Raw genomic sequence first — 24,347 nt, 5'->3', positions numbered from 1 at the left:
GATTGCTTCCTTCCTTATCCTACCGTGTTTCTCAACAACTATTACAACACTTAAAATCAGCAGCCTATAATTTCAAAAAATTGCTAAAGTTCCTGGTGTTTTAGTCTTATCGCTCCATCTACATATACAAAAAGTTTCAAGAGGAAAGAGATTGTGTTACACACTAATTTGAATCTTCTACAATATTTAATACAATGTGGGAACCTCAAGAAAGAGCCAGCAAAAGCTTGTTGATTGATAAAAATCCTACCACTGGCACACCTTGGCCATTCCTATCTTTTAGAGGTTCATTCTTTCTCAAAAAAGATACAAAACACCTTTCAGTACTTTTTCACTCCCATTCATCTTCTCCTCCTGTCCCTGTCCTTTCTGGGTTCCAAACTCCACCATGTCATCTGAAGAACATTCTGGAAGTTTACGGGAAAGGAGATCAATAAATTGAAGCTCAGCATGTGATTCTTTTTAGAATTATTTGCTCTGTGTTACTCATACAGAAATGAAGTTTTTTTGTTCCTTTAAGAAAATGTTTACATATTGAGGATCTTTGTAAAAATATAATCATTGCATAAATGAATCACCTTATTAGAATTAGCAATTATCTCTAGGCTTCTATTAACAATTTCTCTCTTAATTTGAAACTCTAGATTACTGCCTCTTAAAATTTAGGAAACCACCCAAATATCCATCAACAGGAGACTAGATTAACAAAGTGTGGTACATCTAAACAACGGAATACTGCTCAGCAATAAAAGGGAATAAACTATGATACATACAACAATATGCACGAGCCTCAGTATAATTATGCTGAGTGAAAGAGGACAGACACGAAGACTACTTATGATTCCATGTATGTAAACGTCTAGGAAATTCAAACTGTGCTATAGTGACAGAAATCCGACCAGTGGTTGCCTGGGCAACCACTACTCCTGGGGCAAGGAGGAGAAGCAGGGAGGAGAAAGATCAGAAGGGGATCTGAGGCTCTCTGGGGGATGATGGATATGTTCATTGTCTTGAGCTTCACCATGGCTATAGATGTACATCAACATTCATCAAATTGGACACTTTATGTGCCGTTTATCATATCTCAAGTATGCTTTATTCAAGTTCTTTAAAAATTTAATGTTCATATGAATCACCTGGGGATCTTATTAAACAATACATGTTCTGATCTGGGCCGGAGATTCTGCTTTTCTAACAGTTCCAGGTAACGCTGGAGCGTCTGCGCTGTGGAGCATGTTTTGAGTAGCAAGGCTTTATGTGACCTAATTTCACATTAGTATACATTGTGTTCATGTTACAGTATATGGTATACTTTTTCTGTTCTGAAAAACCATAAGAAAACAAATAAAAAACTTACATTGGGGGCTTCCCTGGTGGCGCAGTGGTTGAGAATCTGCCTGCCAATGCAGGGGACACGGGTTCGAGCCCTGGTCTGGGAAGATCCCACATGCCGCGGAGCAACTAGGCCCGTGAGCCACAACTACTGAGCCTGCACGTCTGGAGCCTGTGCTCCGCAACAAGAGAGGCCGCGATAGTGAGAGGCCCGCGCACCGCGATGAAGAGTGGCCCCCGCTCGCCGCAACTAGAGAAAGCCCTCGCACAGAAACGAAGACCCAACACAGCCATAAATAAATAAATAAACAAATACTTTAAAAAAAAAAAAAAAACTTACATTGACAGGAAACCGCACATAGGAGCCCTCTTCAGTTTATATGAACATCCCATATTCTTTCTTGGTCGTATCTTCAAATATACAGTGGAAGAACCCGGACTTCACCCCTTCTCCCACAGAACGAATTTCTTTAATAAATTCAACCTGAGGAAAGAGAACACAGTCCCAGGTCCAGATTTAAAATATAATGCCTTGACCTTTACGGAAAAGTTTCAAACATCCTGCCATCACCAGGATTCCCAGGATCCGCTCTCCTTACCTAACTGTACTCTGTTCTCCCTCAATCTGCTTCTGAGCAGCGGAGGCCATGAACCTATTTACTGTCCGATTACTGTACAGTGAGTGCATGGGTCCCTTCCACGGCTGCGTGAACCAAGTGAAGCGGGATTCTAGCAAGACTCCGCATTCTCCAATTATGTTGACCAGTGTCTTGAACCAAATTTTGATGTGCTTCAAACCCCTGGGCCACTAAGTTCCTCAATTCTTCTATCTTGTTTATCTTCCTCTCATCATTCAGGCTTTAAAACTTGGGCTCCAGTCAACAGTTGTTTGGTTTCTCCTGCCTCTCCCCTCATTAGGACTTCAGATAAACAGCCCTCCCCATCAGCGTGGGCATGACACCTTTGTAGGAAGCTTCAGAGCTGACTGGCCAGAATACTCATGTGGGCATCAATAAGAACAGGTCCGTCTTTTCTAAAGTCTACCTCTGGGCTTTGTAGTTGAGTACTATCCTGGGTTTCCTACTACCTCTCTAACTACTCCTTCTATCCTTCCCTTTCTGTCTGTTTCTTTTTATCTTTTTAATACAAGTATCAGCAAGCTTCACTAAGAGTTCTCTTTCTCTTCTGTTTGCCTAGAAGATCTTACTTACTGGCACTTTGATCAACCAACTCCTTGGCCACTGTCCATCATCTCCAAGGGCCTGCCTCACATTCCATCCAGAAAGCCCAATAATAAATTAAGCTTGCTTCTGATTTTCCTATTTCTGCTCATTTACACTAGCAAGTCTGCCTTTGCCACAGTCAGGACCTGCTCATAAAGGGCCTTGACAACCTTGCCTTGTTCAGAGTCTATATTTTGATTGGATTTGGCTTGAAGTTTGCCTTCTTACCTCTTTGTCATCTCCTGTAGGCAGAATCATTTTCTATTGATTTCCTCATAATCAAGATTTGAAGGAAGATAGGCACAGAGGGAGACAACAACTAGAGAGTCTGGCTTATAAAATCGTTTCTATGTTTTCCATTAGAGTCCCATGCTGGGGGGCATACCTCTCCTCTCTGAGGCCCACCCTCAGGTTCTGACTTCTTCTCTGAGAACTTAACTCTTCCCCTCATGGCTGATATCAGGAAAATTCACTCCCTTCTGGACAGATGCCAGCCCTCACCTACAAAGTTAGTCATTATTCTGTGAGCAAACGATCGGAGGTACCACACAGTGAAAACCCTACAGGTGCCCACAGAGGGTGAAGTGAAGGATGCCGACAATTGGAACCAATATACTGGAAAGTCTACGACTAAAACTAGAGCCAAAATGCAGGATAAGTATCTGTTGTACCTGCTGCTTGCTGATTGCATTCACAGCCCCAGTTCTTCACCCCGCCTTGACCCAGGTCTTTTGCGTGTGACTTTGCAGTTCCTCTCATTAAAGAGGCTGAGTGTATTTTGCCAGCCCTTGACTTGAGTTCACCCACGTGACCTGCTTTGACTAAAGCAATGTTTGTCGTGTGACTGGGCTTCCTGTCTTGTACCTCTGACAATGCTGTGAGAACATGTTAGCGGGTCCCAGGAAGAAGATGGAAAACGTAGGAACCAGGGCCCGGGGCCAAACTGCCCCAGCCAGGCCTAGCCTAGATCAGCCAATTCCCCAGCCAACTCGCAAACACGTAAACAAGTATAGACAAAAATCTGCAAAGCCACCCAGATGAGTTCAACTTAGATTAGCAGACCCTCAGCTGAATTGCAGATCTGTAAAATTATTATTTTAAGTCACTGTGCTTTGGGATGGTTCATTAAGCAGCATTTCTGTAGCCATAGGTAACTAATAGTTAACTCATAACCCCAGTGTTCAATTAAACACCCCATAGCTTTTCTCTGAAGGGTAAGCAAGGAATCCTGGAAACCATTAGGCTGACGACTATAGTTGCAAACACAGGCTCTTCCTGTGCTACACTATATAAATGTTTCCCTCCCACGTTAGTAAAAATAGCCAGTGAGGCTTTTTACTGTACCACTAGTATTTTCTGGAAGTCAGTGACTTCAGCTTGGCTTAACTGACGCAGAGCGTCTTCAACTAGGTGACTGTCTGACTCTAAGTGTAAATGGAGGGGATTCACCCTTTCCTTGCAGAATTATTTGCCCAAAATCCATGCACTCTTTTCCCTTCGGATTCCTAGAAAAAGAAATAGTTTAGGAATCCTCATAGGAATACTAGGAATTGTTTAATATTTCAAATAAACATATTTTGTATAGCACACATGTATGCCTACCGTTGCTATATACACTCATACTGTAATTATTTAAGGAAAAGAGCATCGTATCTATATTACGGGAGATAAAGAGATCACAGGATCTGTGGCATCTAGGAACTGTATACAGGGGATTACTCACCATGGATGTACAGCTAAATAATCTCAGATCACTTATCATAGGAAACATAATCCTTACAGGTGACAGTGGTATTAAACATGCGGAAGCATTACATCCAGTGTTATCCACTTCGCAGACTTGCCACCATAATCCTCAAAAATATAAGGGCAGTGGCGGAGCCCAGACGTGTCAGATGTAGGAAGAAGACTAGAGGAAAGCCTTTCCCAGAGAAAATCCACTCCTCCTCTACTATGTGATCTATGATCTATGATCTGTGATCTGTGATCATAGATCTGTGATCTATGTGATGGATCTATGTGATCCATCTACTGGATTTGCATGGGAACTCCCTAAAAAGATGTCACTGGTGGCCTCATTTTGTAGCTAGCATTCTTCTTGGCCCCCCAATACAGTACTTCCATGTAGCTTCTCTGAATTCTCAACATTTCCTTACCAATTTAGTCCCACCATCTTGATTCTGCTGAACTCCCTTGGATTAGAAATCAAGTGTTGGACTTGCTATCCTTGCTTTGACCTCAACATGCCTCTAGGGCTTCTGCTTTATCCCAAGGACAGTAAAGGAGTATTTAGGATTTATAAACCAATGCAACCCTCTTGGGGCCTGTCCTGCAATAGTGACAGCAGGACAGATGGATAACAGCTATGCCATCCCAGGTTTCCAGGCTGAGTGTGGTTGCCCATATAAGCCCTCCACAAGCATCTGAGACAAGTGTGCCTGTGGCTCTAGGCTTGGGAAGGCCCTGTCCCAGATCTCTGCCACCACTAAGTACTGGGAATTTGATATATGATGCTCCTAGATTCTTCTGGTTGTTCCTTAAGATGTTTGTTGTAAAGAAATTCCAGGTTTGCAGGGAAATGGAAAAGTGCCATTTCTGGTCCTTCCTGGTGGTGGGTCTTCTCTTCCTGTGGTCCAGGAGTCTGCAGCTCTGGGATGCGTCGCGATTCTGATGGCCGAGCAACGTGTCCTGTGGCTCTGAGTGACAGGGAGTGTCCAGCAAAGCCCTCCACTGACTACAGCAGGGAGAGGTGTATGTGGCCTGTTGCAGGCCCCCCTCCTGTCACCTAGCCAAGAACTGGACTGGAAACCTGCAGCTTAACTTAATTTCCAGCTCCTCTACACCCATTCTCCATGTACTGGTTTCCCCTCTCTACATTGATGCATTTGAATTGGTAATACAGTTCGGAGCTTACAATTTTGACTACATCCATCATCTCTCCCTTGGAAGACAGGACTCTGGCGTCTGCTTTCTAACTTCACCCTTGACAACTACAACTAGAGTTTTCTTGTCCTCGAATCTTCCCTAATGCTTCATAATATGCAACCTGCCTGGGTCCACTGTCCACCCAACCCTCATTAACACAGTAGAGAGGTTAGATAGAGCGCTGCTGTAGAAGAAAGTACCATGTAGGGAAGGACTTGTTTAAAGGACACTTAAGGGGCAGGTAGGCTTCGCAAGGAAAGACAATCTATTTTCTCTCATTACCAGGGATGTTAGGAAAATTTTTAAAAGGGGTAGCTGGGAAACAAAAGAGGAGATGATTCAGTCAAATCTCCTTGTAAACATGCTGATGACAGACACTAATAACCGCAACTAAAGGAAGAGTCCTTAACTACAGAATGCTTTTAGCAGGATGTACCTTGTCTATCTAGGCTGCTTATTATAAAGAAACATGGAATTTATAGATTTATGGGGCATGGCTCACTGGAAAATGTCATGTAAGCTATATAATTAATAGGGTATATAAAGGAAATGCTTGATAACTGAAACGGCTCATTTTGTGCATGTGATGTCCCAGACTTCTCCATGTCTCACCATGTGAGTCTTTAAAGTACAAGTATCATAGATAAACAGATACAAACCTTTCCCGAGGAATGGCCTAGAAAACAAGCCTCAGCAGTCAAGAAAATGTTTGGGAATTCTTCAGCATAATGTCTAGGGGTAGGGGCTGGGATGAGGATTATAGATACATAACTAAAAGCTCAGGCTGATGGCGATAAGAGACACAAAACAGCATGTAAATGTTGTGTGGGAACAATACAACTAGGAGAGAAGAAGCAGAGGGGAGAGTAAGTGGAAAGCAGAATAAACTCACTGAATGACTCACAGGCACTATCCAGGAAGAAAAGATATCACTTGTGGCTTACAAATCAAGCTCCAAGACTCTTAAGCAAATAAGAAAATCTAAAGACTAACACTAAGAACATAGTAACTAAAACTGGATTGAGGAAGAGAATGAAGGGAGTGGGAAAGAACAGTTACGAGATAATTTCAGTATTCCTCATAGTAGAAGAACAATGAATATTAACTGAAGAATATGAGGATTCAGGGACTTCCCCGGTGGTCCAGCGGTTAAGAATCCACCTTGCAATGCAGGGGACGCGGGTTCGAGCCCTCTTCGGGGAACTGGGATTCCTACATGCCGCGGGGCATCTAAGCCTGCGTGCTGCAACTACTGAGCCCACGCACCACAACTAGAGAGCCCACGCACTCTGGAGCCCGCGCCACAACTACAGAGCCCACGTGTTCTGCAGCCTGCACGCCACAACTTGAGAGAAGCCCACACGCCACAACTAGACAGAAGCCCACGCGCTGCAACGAAGAGCCCGCACGCCGCAACTAAGACCTGACCCGGCCATAAATAAATACATAAATAAAAAGAGTATAGGATTCAGGCACTGTGTAATAATAAGAAACACAATTAAAATTAAACTGAAATGTCATGATTAAGCCATCACATCTGGAATAGATCACAAAGCTTGGTAACACTGCATCGGTGAGAGTGTGTGAAAGAAGCTTTTCATACGTTGCTGGTAGCAACATAAGTTGGTACAACCACTACGTACAGTAATTTGGCAACATTTAATTATGAAAGGAAAAAGATTAAGCATCATTCTACCTTCATATAGGACTGATATTTTTCAGGGTAACCAAATGGCCCTGATTGACAAGGAAAAGTTCTTTACAGAATTCCAGTTAATAATTTTGGAAGGAATGATAAGATCAGAAATATCACCATTTTTCAAACTTTAACAATGCAATGGATGAAGTTATTCATTAAAGGTTGATGGAATGCATGTATCTTTCCAAATTCAACTATATACACAGGAGTGGAATTTCTGGGTCATATGGCAGTTCTATTTTTAGTTTTTTGAGAAAACTCCATACTATTTACCACAGTGCTACACCAATTTACATTCCCACCAACAGTGTGCAAGGGTTCCCTTTCCTCCACACTGGGTGACAGGTTTTATCTTTCAATATTTTGAGTATGTCATTCCACTCTCTCCTAGTCTGTAGAGTTTCTGCTGAGAAATCTGCTGATAGTTTAGTGGGGCTATCTTTGTAGGTTGCTGTCTTTTGTTCCCCGGCTGTCTTTAAAATTCTTTATCACTGACTTTTGACAGTTTTAATATAATGTGCCTTGGAGAAGGTCTTTTTGCATTGAGATAATAACGTGTTTTATTAGCTTCACACACTTGTATATCCAGTTCCTTTCCCAGCTTTGGGAAGTCCTCAGCTATTATTTTTTTAAATAAGCTCTGTGCTCCCTTCTCCTTCTCTTCTCCTTCTGGGATACTCATTACCCCAGAGGAGGGTTCTCTTTTCTCCACATCCTCACCAACATTTGTTATTTGTGTTCTTTTTGATGATGGCCATTCTGACAGGTGTGAGGGGACAACTCATTGTGGTTTTGGTTTGCGTTTCCCTGATGATCAGCCATGTTGAGCATCTTTTCATGTGCCTGTCGGCCAAATGCATTTCCTCTTTGGAAAAATGTCTGTTCAGCTCTTCTGCCCATTTCTTAATTGGGTGGTTTGCTTTTTGATGCTAAGTTGTATGACCTGTTTATATATGTTGGATATTAATCCCTTATCAGTCATATAATTTGCAAATATTTTTCTCCCATTCGGTAGGTTGTCTTTTCGTTTTGTCAATGGTTTCCTTTGCTGTGCAAAAGCTCTTAAGTTTAACTAGGTCCATTTGTTGATTTTTGCTTTTATTTCCCTTACTCCAGGAGATGGATCGAAAAAAAATATTCCTGTGATTTATGTCAAACAGCGTTCTGCCTATGTTTTCCTCTAAGAGTTTTATAGTATGTGGTCTTACATTTAGGTCTTTAATTCACTTTGAGTTCATTTTTGTATATGGTGTTACAGAATGTTCTAATTTCATTCTTTTCCATGTAGCTGTCCAGTTTTCCCAGCACCACTTATTGAAGAGACTGTGTTTTCTCCATTGTATACTCTTGCCTCCTTTGTCATAGATTAGTTGACCGTAGTGTGTGGGTTTATTTCTGAGCTCTCTATTCAGTTCCATTCGTCTATGTGTCTGCTTTTGTGCCAGTACCATACTGTTTCTTATTTTTTTTTAATTGGAGTATAGTCGCTTTACAATATTGCGTTAGTTTATACTGTACAGTAAAGTGAATCAGGTATAGATATACATATATCCCCTCTTTTTTGGATTTCCTTCCCATTTAGGTCACCACAGAGCACTGAGTAGAGTTCCCTGTGCTATATAGTAGGTTCTCATTAGTTATCTATTTTATACATAGTATCAATAGTGTTTATATGTCACTCCCAATCTCCCAATTCATCCCACCCTCTCCTTTCCCCCTTGGTATCCATATGTTTGTTCTCTACGTCTGTGTCTCTATTTCTGCCTTGTAAATAAGATTGTCTATGGCACTTTTTTCAGATTCCACATATATGCATTAATATACAATATTTGTTTTTCTCTTTCTGACTTACTTCACTCTGTATGACAGTCTCTAGGTCCATCCATGTCTCTACAAATGACCCAGTTTCACTCCTTTTCATGGCTGAGTAATACTCCATTGTACATATGTACCACATCTTCTTCACCCATTCCTCTGTTGATGGACATTTACGTTGCTTCCATGCCCTGGCTACTGTAAATAATGCTGCAATGAACACTGGGGTGCATGTGTCTTTTTGAATTATGGTTTTCTCTGGATATATGCCCAGTAGTGGGACTGCTGGGTCATATGGTAGTTCTATTTTTAGTTTTTTAAGGAACCTCCATACTGTTCTCCATAGTGGCTGTATCAATGTACATTCCCACCAACAGTGCAAGAGGGTTCCCTTTTCTCCACACCCTCTCCAGCATTTACTGTTTGTAAATTTTTTTGATGATGGTCATTCTGACTGGTGTGCGATGATACCTCATTGTAGTTTTGATTTGCATTTCTCTAATAATTAGCGATGTTGAGCATCTTTTCATGTGTTTGTCAGCCATCTGTATGTCTTCTTTGGAGAAATGTCTATTTAGGTCTTCCGCCCATTTTTAGATTGGGTTGTTTGGGTTTTTTTTGATATTGAGCTGCATGAGCTGTTTGTATATTTTGGAGATTAATCCTTTGTCAGTTGCTTTGTTTGCAAATATTTTCTCCCATTCTGAGGGCTGTCTTTTCGTCTTGTTTCTGGTTTACTTTGCTGTGCAAAAGCTTTTAAGCTTAATTAGGTCCCATTTATTTATTTTTGTTTTTATTCTCATTACTCTAGGAGGTGGGTCAAAAAATATCTTGCTGTGATTTATGTCAAAGAGTGTTCTTCCTATGTTTTCCTCTAAGAGTTTTATAGTATCTGGCCTCACATTAGGTCTTTAATCTTTGAGTTTATTTTTGTGTATGGTGTTAGGGAGTGTTCTAATATCATTCTTTTATCTATAGCTGTCCAGTTTTCCCAGCACCACTTATTGAAGAGACTGTCTTTTCTCCATTGTATACTCTTGCCTCCTTTGTCATAGATTAACTGACCATAAGTGTGTGGGTTTATTTCTGAGCTCTCTATTTGGTTCCATTGATCTATGTGTCTGTTTTTGTGCCAGTACCATACTGGTTTGATTACTGTAGCTTTGTAGAATAGTCTGAAGTCAGGGAGCATGATTCCTCCAGCTCTGTTCTTCTTTCTCAAGATTGGTTGGGCTATTAGGGGTCTTTTGTGTTTCCATACAAATTTCAAAATTACTTGTTTTAGTTCTGTGAAAAATGCCATTGGTATTTTGATAAGGGCTGCATTGAATCTGTAGATTGCCTTGGTTAGTATGGTCATTTTAAAAATATTGATTCTTCCAATCCAGGAACACAGTGTATCTTTCCATCTGTTTGTGACATCTTTGATTTCTTTCATCAACGTCTTACAGTTTTCAGAGTACAGGTATTTTGCTTCCTTAGGTAGGTTTATTCCTAGTTTTTTATTCTTTTTGATGTAAATGGGATTGTTCCCTTAATTTCTCTTTCTGATAGTTCGTTGTTAGTGTATAAAAATGCAACAGATTACTGTATATTAATTTTGTATCCTGCAACTTTACTGAATTCATTGATGAGCTCTAATAGTTTTTTGGTGGCATCTTTAGGATTTTCTATGTATAGCATCATGTCATGTGTGAACAGTGACAGTTTTACTTCTTCCTTTCCAATCTGGATTCCTTTTATTTCTTTTCTTCTCTGTACTGTTGCTAGGACTTCCAAAACGATATTGAATAAAAGTAGTGAGAGTGGGCATCCTTGCCTGGTTCCTGTTCTTAAAGAGAATGCATTCAGCTTTTCACCATTGGGTATGATGTTAGCTGTGGGTTTGTCATATATGGCCTTTATTAAGTTGAGGTGGGTTCCCTCTATGCCCACTTTCTGGAGAGTTTTTATCATAAATGGATGTCAAATTTTATCAAAAGCTCTTTCTGCATCTATTGAGATGACTGGATGGCTTTTATTCTTCAATTTGTTAATGTGGTATATCACATTGATTAATTTGTGGATACTGAAAAATCCTTGCATCCCTGGGATAAATCCCACTTGATCGTGGTGTATGATCCTTTTAATGTATTGTTGGATTTGGTTTGCTAGTATTTTGTTGAGGATCTTTGTATGTATGTTCATCAGTGATATTGGCCTGTAATTTTCTTTTTTTGTGATATCTTTGTCTGGTTTTGGTATCAAGGTGATGCTGGCTTCATAGAATAAGTTCAGAAGTGTTCCTTACTCTGCAATTTTTTGGAGTAGTTTGAGAAGGACAGGTGTTAACTCTTCTCATAGCAGCATTATTTACAATTGCCAATATATGAAAGCAACCTGTGTCCATCAATGGATGAATGGATAAGAAAGATGTGGTATATATATACAAAGGAGTACTGTTCAGCCATAAAAAAGAATGAAATCTTGCCATTTGCAGCAACATGGATGGACTTGGAGGGCATTATGCTAAGTGAAGGAAGTCAGACAGAGAAAGACAAATACTGAATGATATCACTTGTATGTGGAATCTAAAAAATACAACAAACTAGTGAATAAAACAAAAAAGAAGCAGACTCACAGATAGAGAGAACAAACTAGTGGTTACCAGTGGCGAGAGGGAAGCAGGGAGGGGCAATATAGGGGTAGGGGAGTAAGGGGCACAAATCATTAGGTATAAAATAAGCTACAAGCATATACTGTACAACATGGGGAATATAGCCAATAGTTTATAATAACTATAAATGAAGTATAACCTTTAAAAATTGTGAATCATTATATTGTACGCCTGTAACTTATATAATATTGTACACCAACTGTGATTTAATTATTTTTAAAAAGGTTGATGGGAAATATTACAATGGAAGAATGTGTTCACCACCTGAACCCACTGATTAATCTCAGCATGAACAAAAGTGAAGCAACCAGAAATAATGTACTGAAGTATGGCGAGGTGAAAAGAAATTGGGCCTGGGATTTGCTTTAAAATATTATACTTCAGGAAAAATAGTAACAATTACAAAAATAACAAAAATGATAAATGAAGAAAGTATGGCAAAATGTTAATGATGGCTGAAAATGTGTGCTGTGGTTTAATACAGCATTATCTCTATTTTGTATATGTTTGAACATTTTACATCATAAAAAAGTAAGACATACATATCAGCATTTTTATATGGGAATTAGCTTGCAATAATTTAATTTTGGAGAGTAAATTAAAGACAAATGGAAAATCACTGAAAATAATGGGACTGAGGTTTTCTGCAGGTATCTAATAATTAAAAAGAGATAACAGTTTTGATAATCAAAAGAAAAGGAAAACTTCATTCATTCCTTTACCTCACCACCTTAAATTATTTACTTCCACACTTTTTAGAATTTGTAAGAATCTATATTAACTAGAAACAAATTTCTAGGAAAATACATTTGTTTTGTGACTGAAAGGTGTTTAAGTTTTCCATGATCATCTATTTTAGCAAATTCAGCACTGCAATGAGGAAATTTTCAAATCTTAATTTATCAAAAAAGATACCTACCTAGCTACTAATGTGTTCCCCCTTTAAAGTATGAAAAACTTCAGAAAGTAAAAATGATATTCTTACCAGGTTTTTATCCCTACAGATCACTCTTCTTCTCTCTTCATAGAAGTTCAACAAAGTGGATAGTTCATTTATGTTGAAAGTATTTCTGGTAGTTGACAATTAGCTTTGTTTACCTTAAAGAGAATATGACCTGTGATTTTCATTTTCAATCAATAAGTGATTTCATCTATTTTTTTATATGGCTAGCATATAGATAATTAGAATAGAGCTCTATAAACCCAATGCATTGGTCAATGATGAAGTAGAGTTCTAGAAAACTTCCATTTTTTGATCCATAATTTCTCCAATTTTTACAAATATTGTAAAAGATATAAAACATTGCCAGTGGAGATTAGTAAACCAACTCCTAGGGCACAGGTTCACTGGAAACAGCTTCTAGATCTTGAGGATAAAAGCACAAAACAATCTAAGGTACTTTTGACAAATTCATCCCTTTCTCTATGAATTAGTGAATATTAATTTAGCACACACTATTTATCAGGCATGAGACAAAACATACGCTAAAAATTGTCCTGGTTTATACATCGCTTACTGTCTAGAAGAGTAGTCAGCAAACTCTTAAAACCAGATAGTAAATATTTTGAGCTTCGGATCATACAGTTTCTGGTGCAACTATTCAACCCTGCCATTTTGTAGCATGAAACACCTTTAGACAATAAGTAAATAAGTGAGTATGGATGTGCCTCAATAAAATTTTCTTTATAAAAAAAGGAGGCTGCCTATGGGCATAGATTGCCAAACCATGATCTAGTAGGTAAAAACAAGTAATCAGGCACCTAGGATACAGTTTTTATTGGAGAAGGACTTTAGGGGTTCGAGAAGGCTTCCCAGAAGAAGCAATGCTAGAAAATCAATGTTATAAATAAGCCTCCATCACATCCAATTAATCCAAATTAATCCAAGAGATAGAAGGCAGGAAATAAGAAATCTACAAACATAAATTAAGGAAATAAAAAGCAGATGTATAGGAGAGAAGATCAACAAATTAAAAGGTTGGGTCTTACAAAAAAACCTTCCTGGTAAGACTGAACGAAAAAAAAATAAATAAAGAGGTAAATAACTAAGAGCAAGAATGAAAAATATGATGAAACTACAAATTGTAATGTCCACTTTTTCTAAACAAAAGGAGTCCATTACCAAACATCTTTTTAAGTCTTCATAAAGTTTCTTACTTTTTAAATCTCCAATTATTTTATGTCAAACATTTCCCTTTTACTTTTAAAAATATTTGACTCCTCAGGATTCTTATTTGTCTTCTTAAAACTCTAACTGGCCATTCACAAAAGCATCAAAAACAATAAAATACTTAAGAATAAATTTAACCAAGGAGGTGAAAGATCTGTACACTGAAATCTATAAGATTATGATGAAAGAAATTGAAGAAAACACAAATAAATGAAAAGATATCCAATGTTCATGGCTTGGGAGAGTACTGTTAAAATGTCCATACTACCTAAAGCCATCTATAAACGCAATGCAATCTCTCTCACAATTCTAATGGCATTTTTCATAAAATAGAAAAAACAATCCTAATATCTGTATGAGACCACAAAAGACCCTGAATAAACAAATCAATCCTGAAAAGAAGAACAAAGCTGGAGGTATCACATGTCCTGATTTACAGCTATACTACAAAGCTATAGTAATCAAAACGGTATGGTACTGGCAGAAAAACAGACGAATAGACCTATGGAACAGAAACAAGAGCCCAGAAATAAACTCTCACATATTTGATTGACTAGTATTTGACAATGGAGCCAAGAATACTCTCTGGGGAAAGAATAATCTCCTCCATAAATGCAACTGGGATAACTGGATAACCACATGCAGAAGAATGAAATTGAACCCCAATCTTACACCACTCAGAAAAATTATCTTGAAATAGATTAAAGACTTAAGCAGAAGACCTAAATCCATAAAACTCCTAGAAGAAAACATTAGGGGAAAGCTCCTTGACACTGGTCTTGGCAATGATTTTTTGGATATGACACCAAAAGCACAAGCAACAAAAACAATAATTAATGAATGAGACTACATCAAACTGAAAAGCTTCTGCACAGCAAAAGAAACAATCAACAAAATGAAAAGACAACCTATGGAATGGGAGAAAAAATTTGCAAACCATATATCTGATAAAGGATTGATATCCAAAATATATACAGAAAATATACAGAAGTCATATAACAAAGAAAAAAAATCAAACAATCCAATTAAAAAATGGGCAGAGGAAGTGATATTTTTTCAAAGAAGACATACAGATGGCTAACAAGTACATGAAAAGGTGCTCAACATCACGAATCATCAGGGAAGTGCAAATCAAATCCACAGTATGGTATCACCTCATACCTGTTAGAATGGCTATCATTAAAAAGACAAAAGATAAGTCCTGGTGAGGATGTGGAGAAAAGGGAACCTTTGTGCACTGTTAGTGGGAATGCAAATTGGTGCAGCCACTATGGAAAACAGTATGGAGCTTCCTTAAAAAATTAAAGCTAGAACTACCATATGATCCAGCAATCCCACTTTTGAGTATATATCCAAAGGAAATGAAATCACAATCTCAAAGAGATATCTACAGCCCCATGTTCATTGCAGCATGATTTAGAATAACCAAGACAGGGAAACAACCTAAGTGTCCATGGACAGATGAATGGATAAAGAAGATATGGTGTACACACACACACACACACACACACACACACACACACACACACACTGGAATATTATTCAGCCATGAGAAACAAGGAAATCCTGCCATTTGCAACAACATGGGCGGACCGTGAGGACATTATGCTAAGTGAAATAAGTCAAACAGAGAAAGACAAATACAGTAGGTTATCACTTATACATGGAATCTAAAAAAGCTAAGCTCATAGAAACAGAGTAGATTGGTAGTTTCCATAGTTGGGGGGGTGGGGGAAATGGAGAAATGTTAGTCAAAGGGTGCAAACTTCTAGTTATAAGATGAATAAGTTCTGTGGATCTAATGTACAGCATGGTGATTATATTGTAGTTAACAATACTGTACTATATAGTTGGAAGTTGCTAGGAGAGTAGATCTTAAGTGTTCTCACCACAGTAAAAAATGGTAACTATATGAGGTGATGGAGGTATTAGCTAAAGCTAAGGTGGTAATCATTTTGCAATGTATAAGCATTTTACAATACATAAGTGTATCAAATCAACACGTTGTACACCTTAAACTTACACAATGTCCTATATCAGTTATATCTCAATAAAGATGGGAAGAAATACACTACTTTAGAAATATCAGTGCATTATTACTTCTGAAAAGCACTAACTTTTTTTTTTAATAAATTTATTTATTTATTTATTTTGGGCTGTGTTGGGTCTTCATTGCTGCGCACGGGCTTTTCTCTAGTTGCGGCGAGCAGGGGCTAGTCTTCATTGCGGTGCACGGGCTTCTCATTGAGGTGGCTTCTCTTGTTGCGCAGCACAAGCTCTAGGCACACAGGCTTCAGTAGTTGTGGCACGCGGGCTCAGTAGTTGTGGCGCACGGGCTTAGTTGCTCCGTGGCATGTGGGATCTTCCCGGATCAGGGATCAAACCCGTGTCCTCTGCATTGGCAGGCAGATTCTAAACCACTGCGCCACCAGGGAAGTCCCAGCACTAACTTTTGTACATAATATTTTCTCCTATTGAGATTGATATTTTGTGGTGAAATTTGCTTTGATTGCCAATTGAGCCATTTATATTTATAAAAGCATCTTACTTTAGCTAATTATTTTTCAACTGAACAATATCAATTTAATTATTTTATTTAAAATGCTCTGTCTCCTCCCTATCCTCCAATAATCATTAGGTTTATTAGTAGCTTTAGGTTACTTCTGGATTATGTTTTATTATGAAAATGTTGAATCATTCTCCTATCTGAGTATTTGTGCCTCTAATATATTATAGATAATATGTAACATATTCCACCAGCATTTATCCAGTTAGCAAAACAAGCAAAATTCTGAATTATTAAGGGCTAAATAAAATATTTTCATTCTTGATGTGGAAAATAAAACAAAACAAGCCTCCAAATGACTAAGAACTAAGAGATCTTGATTTAGTAAAATGGTATATACATTCCTTTAAATGAACCCTTACCTTATACACTTCTTTCATCACTTCTAGAAGAGCTTTAACATTGTGGTGACTGAATGGTTTCAGTCCAACAAAACAGTTGAGAGACGATGGCAGTTTTAAGCATCTGGACCAGTGTGTTGAGAGAGGATTCTTGCAAAGATGCCCAACACTGCCCTGAGGGGTGTAAAATCAGCCATGATAAATATGCACCCCCCAAAAAACTCCCTCAGCTTCTAAGTTCTTTAATGTAAGAAATAGATCGTATTTTCCATTTCTGATGGCATAACCCATAAAATATCTTTTTGAAGGATAACATCCTGGACAACATTTATTACGCACAGATCTGGGAAAAAAATTTTTTTCCCTGATAAAGTATCTTTGGAATTAAAAGCTCAAATTCAGGTTTCTGAAAAAATTTGTTGATAGTTCATATTTATGCTTGATTACTTGATTGACTTCATGATTTTCAAACTGAAACTTCCATAGGGTATCTATAAAGTCTGAAAACATCCATAGGTGAATAAACAAATACAAATGCACACACATACACACATGACATATAATGTCATCAAGGACATTTTTAATCTGTAAAAAATAAAATAATATTATCTATGTTTTCAGACTTTATGAACACCTTGTATAGATGGATATATTTTAAAATTAGCTCAGTAACAATATTTTAATATCACTGAGGTTACAAACTGAATTTTTGTACCTTTAAAAGACAATTCTCAAAAACAAACATATCAAGTGTTAAAATATATTTTCAAACTAATGTAACTAAAATAGTATGACCCAGATGCATGAAAGGCAGATTAATTTAGCAGAGACTTCACAAATGGACCCAAATACACATGAGACTTCAGTATATGATGAAGGTGGCATTGCATATTAGTGGGGAATGAAACAGATCATTTAATAAATGTGTGACAACTGGAAATTGATCCAGAAAAAAAATGAAGTTTAATCAAGATAAACTCCATATAGTTCAAAGATTTAAACATAAAAATGAAACAATGTGGGGGAGGGATAAATTGGGAGATTGGGATTGACATATACACACTACTATATATAAAATAGATAACTAATAAGAACCTGCTGTAAAGCACAGGGAACTGTACTCAGTACTCTGAATGACCTGTATTGGAAAAGAATCTAAAAAAGAGTGGATATATGTATATATATAACTGATTCACTTTGCTGTACAGCAGAAACTAACACAACATTATAAATCAGCTATAATCCTATAAAAATCAACTTAAAAAATGAAACAATAAAAATTCTAATAGGAGCATGGGAAATCTTTAAATTTCATCATGAGGTAAACTTTTTGAGGTATGACCCAAATTCAGAAACCACAAAAGAAAATGTTAATATAGTAGCCTGCATAAAAATGTTTAAAAATAATTATGCATGGCAAAAATACCACAAAGTAAAAAAAATTTTAGTAACCTAAAGAAAAAAATTGCAACTCATATTATGGATAAAGAATTGTCGTATATGTATAGCTGATTCATTGTGCTGTATAGCAGAAACTAACACAACATTGTAAAGCAACTATACTCCAATAAAAATTAATTTTAAAAAATAAAATAAATAAGTGATATGGGAAGATGCTGCAAAAAAAAAAAAAAAGGAATTGTCTTAGTAGTTTAAAAGCTTCTAAATAAAAAAGAAAGAAACTAACAACAAATGGAAAAATAGGTAAGGGGGAGAACTGATAGCTTCTAGAATATGATGTGCAAATGGAACTGAATATAGGAAAACCAGCACAACTCCATTCATAATGAGAAAATTCAAATTCAAATTAAGAGATTCTTGGGGACTTCCCTGGTGGTGCAGTGGTTAAGAATCTACCTGCCAATGCAGGGGACACAGGTTTTATCCCTGGTCCGGGAAGATCCCACATGCTGTGGAGCAACTAAGCCCATGAGCCACAACTACTGAGCCCGCGTGCCACAGCTACTGAAGCCCACGCGCCTAGGGCCCATGCTCCACAACAAGAGAAGCCACTGCAATGAGAAGCCCGCGCACCGCAACAAAGAGTAGCCCCCGCTCGCCGCAACTAGAGAAAACCCGCGGGCAGCAACGAAGACCCAATGCAGCAAAAGAAAATAAATTTAAAAAAAAAAAAAAAGAGGAGAGATTCTTGGGACTTCCCTGGCGGTCCAGTGGTTAGGACTCCACGCTTCCACTGCAGGGGGTCCAGGTTTGATCCCTGGTCAGGGAACTAAGATCCCACAAGCAGTGTAGCCTGCCCCCCCCCAAAAAAAAGAAAAAAAAAGAGAGATTCTTCTTTTCAGAATGGTATAGACCAAAGTTTGGTTCACACTGTGGCGAAGTGTGTGGGCTGATGCTCTCATATTGATTGAGTGTAAACTGGTGCATCTTCTGTCAGAGCTATGTTGCCCAATTCCAAGGGTGACAATGTGAATGGTAACCACTTAGAGTTGGACAACATGGTGGCCCTGACTTCTGTGGAGGGCCATTTGGCAAAATCTCTCAGGATTTAAAACGCACATACAATTTGACCCAGTAATTTTGCTTTCTGGACATTTCCCTGCCCGTGTAAATTTATGTATGTACAAAGAAATGCATGTTACAACAACTGTTATAATAGCAAAAATTTATGTATATCCTCCCAATAGAATACTACTCAGCCATTAAATGGAATGAGGCAGTCGTATAGGTGCTGTAACATAATGATCTCCAAGATATACTGTTTAGGGGAAAAAAGCAAGTTGCCAAAGCATGTATGCTACCATTTTTAAAAAGATTTATTATTTCTATATGTTTTTATAGAGAGAGAATATCTTTCAAAGGTTACACAAGAAACTCTACTCTGTAACTGCTTTCTGGGAGGGGAACTAGGTAGCTTATAATTCACTGTACATTTCACCTTCATACCTTTTAAGCTTTGGACCTTGAACATTAGCTCAAAGTTGTAAAAGGATATCCCATGGCATTGAATAAAATATAAAACAAGAACACAAAGTTAAACATTTTTTTCCTCACCTCTGGTCAAAACGTCTAAAGTTTTAAAACAACATAACGTTTCAAAGTGTGGATTTATCTTGACTGGATACTCTATGGTTATTAAATTCTGATGTCAAGGCCATGACCAAGTCTAAGAACTACACATGCTTTGTGATGACAGAGTAATGATTATAATAGCTTCGAAACCGTGCGGGACCCTGTGGGGCGCTCCCAGGTACAAAAGGCTTTCTGCGCCTCCTGCTTCTTGATTGCAGGAAAAAAGGCTTCAACCTCCGAGACCTTCCCTGAGTTCCAAAGGGCAGATTCAAACTGTTACTAACTAGGAAGTGAGGGAACGCAGAAAGGAAGGAAAGCCAGTCAGGAAACAATAGTGCAGAGATGGGGCAGCGTCCTGGTTCCTCCCCAAGGGATATACAAGACAGTCTGACACATATCTCTGAGTGCTTCCACAGGAACTAAGACCCCAACCCAGGTGGAAGATGGTAACTTCAGGCTGACCATAAGCACTTGAACCCCAGACTGGTTACAACCAGAAAGCTGATGACTGAGGTTCCTAGAGCACCATCCTGTTACCTCACCACCAACCAGTCAGAAGAAAGTCACACACTCTGCAGCCCTCCCTGAAAATTTGCCTTTAAAAACTCTTCCCTGAGACCCATCAGGGAGTTTAGGTCTTTTGAGCATAAACTGCCTGTTCTCCTTGCTTGGCACTTGAAATAAACCTTTCTCTGCTCCAAACTCCAATGCTTCGGTTTGTCTGGCCTCACTGTGCATCAGGCACACAAACTTGGATTTGACAATAGCTTTAGGTTAATGTTTTCAATAATGCACATACCACATATTCAAACAATTGTGTAGTATTTTGCAATCTATCTAAAATTTGCTACAACTTCTACTTCAGACAGTGACTCTCTATTGAGAATACAGATAAAGTGACATAAAGGTAATCACACTTACTCAGGACTTGTGAAGATTGGCCAGTCATGTGATGAACGGCCTCTGCAGACGGAACCACCAGAGTCAACCAGTTCTTAGGATCGTGCATGACAGGACACTCTGGGGGCAGAAGCAAGACTGATAAAGCTTCTTGGCGTGGAGAACGATACGGAAGAGCTCTGAGCGGACGATCCCTGAGACGTGTTGTCATCTGTGGTCGAAACAGGATCAGGGAGAGGCCCAGGATATATTAGACACAGAGTATTATAAGAAAGAAGCTATGGGACCAGAGGTTTCATGGCCACTATGTTCCAAATGGAATAATCATTTAGTTTTCCCCGAAACCTACTATTCAAACTCCATCACTCCTTGTATCCCAAATGCCCCTGAAGTAGTATGTGAGAACCATCCGCCCTATTTTATACTGGGGTGAATGAAAGAAATAAAGTGAAATCACATGCCTGGACATACTGAATGAATCACAACGAACGGTTGCTCAATTAGAAGGGATCCATATCCAGATCTATCTGACCTAACATTCTACCGCGGCAGAGAAAACGCCGTATGTTCACCTCGCCAATCCTATGTCATCTTCCTCCGGGGCTCGCAGGCAGATGGCATTGCCCAGCCCCCGCTGCACTTAGGTGGGCCCATGTGACCGGGTTCTAGCTAACAGAACGTGAGGGAAGGCGACGTGTGACACTTCCAGGCTTGGCCCCTAAAGCCTCCCATGTGACCTTTCATACCCTCTTTCCCCATCTGCCAACAACACAAAAGACCTACTGGAGAATTTCATGGCCCTGAGGCCTAGAATGACAGAAAGGAGCCTGAGTCACCCCTGAATGAACCTGGGCAGAGGGGGGGAAGGGTAGTAGAATTTGCCACCCCCAAATATGCCACTCCAACATGAGGGTTATTTTAAGCTGAAGGCAAGTGAAAAAAAGCAGACACAGAATGAGCTCTCTGGCCTCTCCCATCTACCTGAAAACAGAACATAAATTCCCCTTGTGAAGGTGCCCTCCCGTCCCCAGCTTCCCGCACCAGGAAGGGGATAACAACCTGACTAGCAGAGATAGCCGGCGCTGAGGGAGACTCTACACCACACACCTTACTCACTAGCCCTTACCCACCATTGCTTGCTTCGTGTATTTTCCTTCCCACCATTTGCCAACCCAGAAGCTCCAAGTCCGTATCTTTTGTCTTCTCGCTTCTCTACAAAATTACTGTTCTTCGCTAAGATGCTTTAGAAGCCCAAATTCTAACCACTCCTTAAAGTTACTCATCGCTGAGTATTTCCATGTGTAAGTGGGATGCACGTGTGAATAAACCTGTTTTTCTCTTGTTCATCTGTCTTTTCTCAGTGTGATCTGTGAGGCCCCAGCCAATGAAACTAAGATAAGGAGAGGAAAAGTAATTTTTTTCCTTCCCTACAGGTGGCTCCTATCTCAACCCGCTTTGGACTTTGGTGTGAGAAAAAAAAAAAAAATCTTCACTGTGTGAATAGGCCGTTGAGATCTGGAAGTTGTCTGGAGGAGCTTATGTCTGGAGGCGGTGATCAAGAGGACGCTGACCCTCAAACTGGACCTGGGCAGTCAAATGCTTCTCACCCACTCCCGTGTGTTTAGAGTGCATGCCCCGCCCCCTGTGCCCATACTGGGAGCTTTCCCAAGGATGCAGCCTCTGAGAGGGTAAGGTGCTGCTGAGACCATCTGGACAGTCTATGTGACCGAACCCAGCAGTTAATGCCTCTATGTGAACTTCAGGATTCTGGCGGGCGGGTGCAGATCTACTCATCTTGCGGCCACCCAAGACAAGCCTTGCAAGTTCCCTTGCTTATTAAACCTGCTACCTTCCAATCTGGAGGGGCTGCCTCTTTCTTCAGTCTCTCCTTGTCCTCTGAGCACAGGGGCCGGTTTCTGAACCAACGGCTTATGTATTCTCTCTGACAGATCTTAGATACTCTTAACTGTGAGTATCTGCCTCTACGTGTCCTAAGGGTTAAGTAAGGTGATTCGTGTAACAATAAACTGTGAAGTACCGTATAACATTATTACATTGATGTTCTTACAATTTGTGTTTTCATATATCCAGAAGAACATGACTTCTGTGGAATGCTAGTCGGTGTACATGGGAAAATAGTGCCACAAAGTCAAATAACTTTGAGAAAAATAGGGTCAAAGAAGCTAGGTTTCTTTCAGTATATGACATCATCTTTGCTTTACTTATGTGCATCACAACACCATAACAGTATGCAGTGTTCTTAAAGCTGCTTCACTAAGAACCCCTCTTCATAGAGCATTCTGTGAAACTAATGTTTCTTAGAACTCGCACTGGGAATAGCACCCCAAGTGATCTCCTGCATAACCTAAATATTTATTTTAAAAATATACCTGATCACATTTACTATTCTTACTTTTTCATCTTGAAAATAAAAATAGGGACTTCCCTGGTGGTCCCGTGGGTAAGACTAAGCGCTCCCAATGCAGGGGGCCCAGGTTTGATCCCTGTTCAGGGAACTGGATCCCACATTCATGCCGCAACTAAGACCCGACGCAGCCAAATAAAATATAAATAAATAAATAAATATTTTAAAAAGTAAATAAATAAAAATAGTTTCTACTGCATATTAAGGAACACTCTCTCCCTTTCCCTTTCAAATGTAGGGACCCAAAACGGTATAAAGATGATTTTCAACTGAAGACGTCAGAGATAGAGCTGTTGTGGAAAGAAGCCTTCAGAGCTTTCCTCATCTCACTAAAGGCAGAGGCTTCGAAGAGTGAAGCAGCTATAAATCCTCTCCTGGGTGGGCAGGCAAGCGAGCTTCACTGCCAGGAAAAAGACCCCGCACTTGCACTTGGATGAGAAATTGCAGAAACAAACATTATCACAAGCTATCCTATCTTCCATGTGTCCCCCTAAAAGCCCATCTGTCTCCCAATGGAAATTGTTTCATTTATTTCTCCCCCTTCCCTAACCTTGGTATATAAACCCTCATCCCTAGCTGCTCTTCACGAGTAGAACTTTTCTGTTAATCTGTCTATTCTTAATCGGTGGGTCCCAAAACATATGAATCCCAAACTAGTACTCTTTTCATAAGTTATACCTCTCAAGCATTGTTTTTCTCAAACTGAAAATAAAAGTACTGTATCTACTGTACATTTAAGCATGCAGTAAGAAAATAAATGCCAGCGCCTAATACAGCGTCTGGCATATAGTAACCTCATAATAAACACTAGCCCCTCCCCTATCACACTTCCATCTCACTCAACTCCTAACAAAAGTAAACTGTAATCATATTGGTTCCTGTAAAGAAATTCTATTGATCTCTTTCTCAAGTGAATATTGGTTATTACCATAGAAGAAATCCATTCTTTTTTTGTTAACTGCTCGCCATTTCTAAGTCCACATCAATGGAAATAGTTTCTCCAGACTCTCTTTGGATGCAAGACATGCAAAAAAACCACATAAACAGATGTAAAGGAATATTTCTAACTTCATATATCATCATGTATAATTTTATTTTACTACATATCATATATTATCTTTTTTCTTAAAGCTTGCATTCTTTCAAAATAATCGATTTACTTGGCACACAAAAAAATGATAAAATCTATGTCCTCCTAAAAGAGAATAGGTAACAATTTATTATCTCAAGTTTGGGCTGCAATAATAGCAAAAGTTTACATG

General features: G+C 39.0%; 1 protein-coding gene across 1 annotated transcript in view; it reads right to left on the bottom strand.

The window, feature by feature from the left end:
• Window positions 1-24,347, bottom strand: part of HERC6 (HECT and RLD domain containing E3 ubiquitin protein ligase family member 6) — a gene marked incomplete at its 5' end in the record, with an annotated part of 126,313 nt that overhangs the window by 8,767 nt on the left and 93,199 nt on the right. The window contains 11 exon segments of the mRNA XM_082391601.1: window positions 1,673-1,708; window positions 1,712-1,816; window positions 3,900-4,005; window positions 12,171-12,304; window positions 12,636-12,721; window positions 12,724-12,748; window positions 16,749-16,797; window positions 16,799-16,901; window positions 20,682-20,871; window positions 24,014-24,048; window positions 24,051-24,094. Of these exon segments, the coding sequence (XP_082247727.1) occupies window positions 1,673-1,708; window positions 1,712-1,816; window positions 3,900-4,005; window positions 12,171-12,304; window positions 12,636-12,721; window positions 12,724-12,748; window positions 16,749-16,797; window positions 16,799-16,901; window positions 20,682-20,871; window positions 24,014-24,048; window positions 24,051-24,094 (913 nt within the window).

The sequence above is a fragment of the Balaenoptera borealis genome (genome assembly GCF_965194805.1).
Source record: "Balaenoptera borealis genome assembly, chromosome: 4".
Classification (NCBI taxonomy): domain Eukaryota; kingdom Metazoa; phylum Chordata; class Mammalia; order Artiodactyla; family Balaenopteridae; genus Balaenoptera; species Balaenoptera borealis.
Note: the sequence above shows the minus strand (reverse complement) of the source record. Positions and strands in the feature narration are given on the sequence as shown.